The 5677-nt window shown below is 61.6% G+C and overlaps 1 protein-coding gene across 1 annotated transcript; it reads right to left on the bottom strand.

Annotated features, from left to right (window-relative positions):
- Positions 1-726: 726 nt before the first annotated feature.
- Positions 727-5418, bottom strand: LOC136523990 (uncharacterized). The gene is made up of 4 exons (XM_066517485.1): positions 4679-5418; positions 3859-4597; positions 3361-3769; positions 727-3273 (listed from the first exon to the last, which is right to left on the bottom strand). The coding sequence occupies exons 1-4, from the start codon at positions 5005-5007 to the stop codon at positions 2849-2851; spliced, it is 1902 nt and encodes a 633-aa protein (XP_066373582.1). The 5' UTR covers positions 5008-5418; the 3' UTR covers positions 727-2848.
- Between the last annotated feature and the right edge of the window lie 259 nt (positions 5419-5677).

The raw sequence follows: 5677 nt of genomic DNA, 5'->3' as shown, positions 1-5677 counted from the left end.
GCTCTCCGAGACTAAGACACGTTACCCGCACATCCAGAAGTTAGTTTACGCCATAGTCTTGGCTCGACGCAAGCTGCGTCACTACTTCGAGTCCCACCCGGTGACTGTGGTGTCGTCTTTTCCTCTGGGAGAGATAATCCAAAACCGGGAGGCCTCGGGTAGAATAGCCAAATGGGCTGTCGAACTCATGGGGGAGACCTTGTCTTTCGCGCCTCGGAAAGCGATCAAATCACAGGTCCTGGCCGACTTTGTAGCCGAGTGGACCGACACACAGCTGCCACCCGTTCAAATCCAATCAGAATGCTGGACCATGTACTTCGACGGGTCTCTGATGAAGACTGGGGCCGGCGCGGGCCTGCTCCTGGTCTCGCCCCTCGGAATACACATGCGCTACATGATCCGGCTTCACTTCGCCGCCTCCAACAATGTCGCCGAATACGAGGCCCTCGTCAACGGCCTGCAAATCGCCATCGAACTTGGAGTACGACGTCTCGACGTACGGGGTGATTCGCAGCTCGTCGTCGATCAGGTGATGAAAGAGTCAAGCTGCCACGACCCCAAAATGAAGGCGTACTGCGCGATGGTACGTCGTCTGGAGAACAAGTTCGACGGTCTCGAACTCAACCACGTTGCACGAAAGTTCAACGAGGCCGCGGACGAACTGGCAAAGATGGCGTCGGCACGGACCCCGGCCCCCCCGAACGTCTTCGCCAGAGACCTCCACAAGCCGTCCGTCGACTACGCCTCGGCGACGGAAGAGGACCCATCGGCCGAGCCCACCGCAGGGCTCGAGGCCCCCTCTGCCGCCGAGACCCCGCCAGCCGAGCCCGAGGCGATGGCGATTGACGAAGAGCCTCCCAAGACCGACCAAGGAACGGACTGGCGAGTCCCTCTCCTTGATCGCCTCGTCCGAGGAGAGCTTCCTGCTGACAGAACCGAAGCCCGACGGCTTGCGCGACGCGCCAAGACTTACGTCCTCTGCGACGGCGAGTTATATAGGCGCAGCCCATCTGGTATTCTCCAACGATGCATCACCACCGAGGCTGGCCAATCCTTACTTCAGGACTTACACGCGGGAGTCTGCGGGCACCACGCGGCGCCTCGGACGCTCGTAGGTAACGCCTTCCGCCAAGGTTTCTATTGGCCAACAGCGGTGGCCGACGCCACAAAGCTAGTACGCACCTGCGAGGGATGCCAGTACTATGCTCGACAGACGCACCTCCCAGCCCAAGCCCTCCAAACCATCCCCATCACATGGCCATTCGCTGTGTGGGGACTGGACATGGTTGGGCCTCTGCAGAAGGCACCCGGGGGCTATACCCATCTGCTGGTAGCTATCGACAAATTCTCTAAATGGATCGAGGCTCGTCCGATCGCTCAGATCAAATCCGAGCAAGCGGTGCTGTTCTTTACGGATATCATCCACAGGTTCGGGGTTCCTAACACCATCATCACTGACAATGGGACACAATTCACCGGGCGCAAGTTCCTAACGTTTTGCGACGACCACCACATCCGGGTGGCCTGGGCGGCCGTAGGGCACCCAAGGACGAATGGCCAAGTAGAGCGTGCCAACGGCATGATCCTACAAGGCCTTAAGCCAAGAATATTCAACCAGTTGAAGAAGTTTGGCAAGAAATGGCTTGCCGAACTCCCGTCAGTCATCTGGAGCCTAAGAAATACCCCGAGCCGAGCCACGGGATTCACACCGTTCTTCCTGGTCTATGGAGCCGAGGCCATCCTCCCCACTGACTTAGAATACGGCTCCCCGAGGCTACAGGCGTACAACGAGCAAAGCAACCGCACTGCCCGCGAAGACGCCCTCGACCAACTGGAGGAAGCCCGCGACGTCGCGCTACTACACTCAGCCAGGTATCAGCAAGCCCTACGACGCTACCAAGCCCGGCGCGTCCAAAGCCGGGACCTGAAGGTGGGCGACCTAGTGCTGAGACTGAGGCAGAGCAACAAGGGCCGCCACAAGCTGACCCCACCCTGGGAGGGGCCGTATATCGTCGCTCAAGTGCTGAAGCCCGGGACCTACAAGTTAGCCAACGAGAAGGGCGAAATCTTCACCAACGCTTGGAACATAGAACAGCTACGTCGTTTCTACCCTTAAATTTCCAAACGTTGTTTACATTGTTTCTCGAAATAAATAAAGAAGCGTTCTTTAATTGTTATAATCTTTCGAGGAACCCCCTTATAGACAAATCGGCTGTATAGAACCCAAGGACCGAAAGATCGTCTCAAGGGCGAAAAGGCCGGCCGAGTCGTGAGAACGGCCTATGCCTCTGGGCTACGGCAGCTCCCTCACCACCGTTTCGCCCAAAGGACAGCTTAGGTTCCGAGGAAGTTCTTTGCAGAGAGGTTGTCTATCGATAGGGGCTCGACGTCACTATAACGCAATAAGGGAGACTCGGCTCTGCCTCTGCAAAGTCGAGCCTCCCTCGGGGGCTAAAAAGGGGGAACCCCCCTAAGTCCCGGACACCATTTCTCAACCGTTTTTCCGAAAATTTCCACGCCAAACTCTCTCGCGCTCCGACGGGACCTTCGCAAGAAACCCAAAGACCAAAAGCCTGTCTAGAGGCCAAAGGGCCGGCTGAGTCGTGAGAACGGCCTACGCCTCTGGGCTACGGCAGCTCCCTCACCGCCCTTCGCCGAAGGACGGCTTAGGTTCCGAGGGATTTCTTCGCGATCGGGACAGAGGGCACGAACTTAGAAATAGAATGGAAAACGGTTAAGAAGCACACATACGCAAATACTTTAAGGGCCTCGACGGCCACAAAAAAACGTCACGATTCGGCAACTAACTCGATCCGGTTACATGGCCCCTTTTGGCCCAGGTCAAAGCTCAAGGATCGGCGGCTGGCGCGGGAGGAACCACCTCTTCTTCGAACAGCTTGGCCAACGCGGTGCCAGGTGCCTCGGCCGCCTCCAACAGCCTCACGACCTCTGCATCAGCCTCCTCGTCATCTTCTGGCAACACGTAGCCGTCGCTGACAGCCTCGAGGTTGATGGCGTAGTGCGAGGAGACGACGGCCAGGGCGCGCTTGACACCCGTGTGCAACGCCCCTCGGAGTCTCTCGCGGACGTGGCCGCTCAACGCGATGAGGCGGCTCCCAAGGGAGCTAGCTGATTGGACCTCCTCGACGTCCAGAGCCTCGCAGGCAGACCGGACAGCGCTGCGCAGCGCCTCGTGCTCCCGGACCTCGACATCCAGCGCTGCTTGCGCCGCGACGGAGGCCTCAGCCGCCTGGGAGGCCTCTTTCTCCAGATCTACGTCGCAACAAGGGGTCAGGAGTCAAGCGCGAACCAGGACAAAAAGAGCAAATGGAACGAGGAACATGGTTCAGCGGAACTTACCCTCGGCCTTGCCCTTCCAGGCTGAGACCTCGACCCGAGAGGCCTCGGCCGCCTTGGTAGCCTCCGCCAGGGCGACTTTTGTCGCCTGATGCTCGCTCTGCTCCGCACCCAGCTGCCCGGCTGTAGCCTTCGCAGAGGCCGTCGCTTCTTGGGCCCGAAGCCTGAAGGAGTCTCGCTCCTCCTCCAGTTCCTTGATCTTGGCCACCAGAGGGGCGGACTGCTCCTTAGCCATGGCCAACTCCGCCTGAATGTCGGCACAACGAAGGCGGAGGTCCTCCACTTCCGCACTCCGCGCCGACAATAGTCCCTGGGCATCGGCAAGCAAGCCCTTCTGGCGCCGGAGCTGGTCCCAGATATCCCTCTCATTTCGCAGGAACACCGATTTCCCAAGGGATCGGGTCTCGAGCTCCTAAGGAGGCAAAACAAAAAACACACGTCAAAACACTGCGAGCGGGCTCGGAGAGAAAACAACGCGGCACGAGAGGGGAAAGTACTCACCCGAGTGACACCAGGCAAGTCCCTTTCCATGACAGTCATCGCTGTCTGCAACGACCGCACGGCCAATCGGCGATACTCCTCGAGGGTATCCCAACGCCCCCCCTCGGCGACGTCCTCAAGGGCGAACACAGGCTCCCCCTCGGGATCAGCCTGGTCCCGCCAGAAAACACGCGGGAAGTTCCACCCACGGGGCTCGGGCCGTAGCGGGACAAGGGCCGAACTCCCCTCGGCAGGATCTGGGACTTGTTGCTCCGCGGTACTGGCCGCCTCGACGTCCGCCGCCTCCTTCCCTCGGGAGGAATCATCAGACGAGATTGTCTGAACCAGGGGCGGCGCCAAAATTTGCCCCGTCTCCACCTCCATCGCCTCGGTCTCGACGGACCCGAGGGCTCTGGCCTCCGCCATCTCTACCTTGATGGCCTCGGCGTCCACCGCCCTGACGTCGGAGGTCTTGGGGGCTCCGGCCTCGCCCTCAGTGGCCTCGGCAATAGCAGACGCCCCAGCCTCCTTCGCGGCCGCCTCGGCCCCCTGTTCCTGGGCAGCCTCCTCCTCCACTCGCTCCGCGGCCGCCTCGGCCCCCTGTTCCTGGGCAGCCGCCTCCTCCGAAACGGCCTCACCCGACGCCGCGCCACGTCGCACGCCTGCCTGCGCCTCCGCTGCCTGATGGGCGGAAGAGCTAACGTTCACCTTGAGCGCCTTACGGGGCGCCAAGGGAGGGTCTCCCACCAGAAGCGTCTGGCTGCAAGAAAAGGACACTCCCAAGGTCAGCATGCAACCAAGGGGCAAACAAGAAGCGGACTCCGCCAGGAAAGACGCTTACCGCGAACGGGGATGCAACCGCTTCGACACCGTCCGCCTCCTCTGCAACGGCGGCGGTGGTGGCAGCAACGCGGCCTCGGTGTCCACCAGCGCCAGCTGGTCCCCGTCGGACCCCGGCACCTCCTCGACCCTTCGCGGAGATAATGGGGTCGCCCCCACCGTCACCCGCTCAACCTCCACCGTCGAACCCATCGGGCCGACGGCACGCTCCTCCGACACCCGCGCCTCGGGTGTGCCGGCCTCGGCGCCGGGACGGGCCACCACTGGCCCCGGGACACCTCCTCCTTCTCCTAGGGGCGTCAGGCTCCTTGCCGGCGCCCCGGGAACCATCTCCCTGATGTCGGGGAGGTGTTCCAGGCAGGCCGTCCCCACCTCGCACCCACCGCCGTCGCTCGAAGAATCCGACACCGACGGCGAGGGAGACGGCTCCAAAGGGAGACCGTCGAGCCTCTGGCGCCGGCGACGGGCGTCCAGCTTTTCGCGCGCGAGGATCTTCTTCGTGCGCTTCGCCTCCTGGGCATCTTTCTTCTTCTTCTCCTCCTCGGCACGCGCCCTGTTCACGGATCGCCGCCGGGCGTCCTCAGGAACGGGCGGCGGGGAGCCTCGCACGTCTCTTATCCCCTGTGAGAGCGACGAAGTAAGACAACAGACCAAAAAGGCGAAAAACAAGAAGGACGCGAAAGCCTCGACAACATCCAACTTACCAGCGAGACATACCCCCGCGACGGGCGCATCGGGAACGGCATCAAGTCATCGAGCCTCGGCTTCCCGTCTACCGCCTCCCTCACCCGACGCAGGGTCTCGTCATCGGTAAGGGCGAAGGCGGACATCTTGATACCGGCGACCGGGTCGCTCGGCGTCATCTCGAACAGCCGCCGTCGCCGGGCCATTAGCGGCAACACCCTCCGGCGGTGAAAGGCCGCCACGACCACGGCCGCCGAAAGGCCGCAGTCACGCAGCTTCCCCAAGGCCCTCAAGAGCGGTTCCAGCCTAGGCTGGT

The sequence above is a fragment of the Miscanthus floridulus genome, chromosome 18, assembly GCF_019320115.1.
Source record: "Miscanthus floridulus cultivar M001 chromosome 18, ASM1932011v1, whole genome shotgun sequence".
NCBI classification, from domain to species: domain Eukaryota; kingdom Viridiplantae; phylum Streptophyta; class Magnoliopsida; order Poales; family Poaceae; genus Miscanthus; species Miscanthus floridulus.
Note: the sequence above shows the minus strand (reverse complement) of the source record. Positions and strands in the feature narration are given on the sequence as shown.

What these genes read in the sequence shown, in the direction of transcription:
- LOC136523990 (XM_066517485.1), bottom strand. Translation starts at nt 5,007, where the DNA reads ATGGTTCCCGGGGCGCCGGCAAGGAGCCTGACGCCCCTAGGAGAAGGA. An exon ending in ACTTGCCTGGTGTCACTCGG is followed by an intron (nt 3,770 to 3,858) that starts GTGAGTACTTTC and finishes TTGCCTCCTTAG; the next exon opens with GAGCTCGAGACCCGATCCCT. An exon ending in CTGGAAGGGCAAGGCCGAGG is followed by an intron (nt 3,274 to 3,360) that starts GTAAGTTCCGCT and finishes GTTGCGACGTAG; the next exon opens with ATCTGGAGAAAGAGGCCTCC.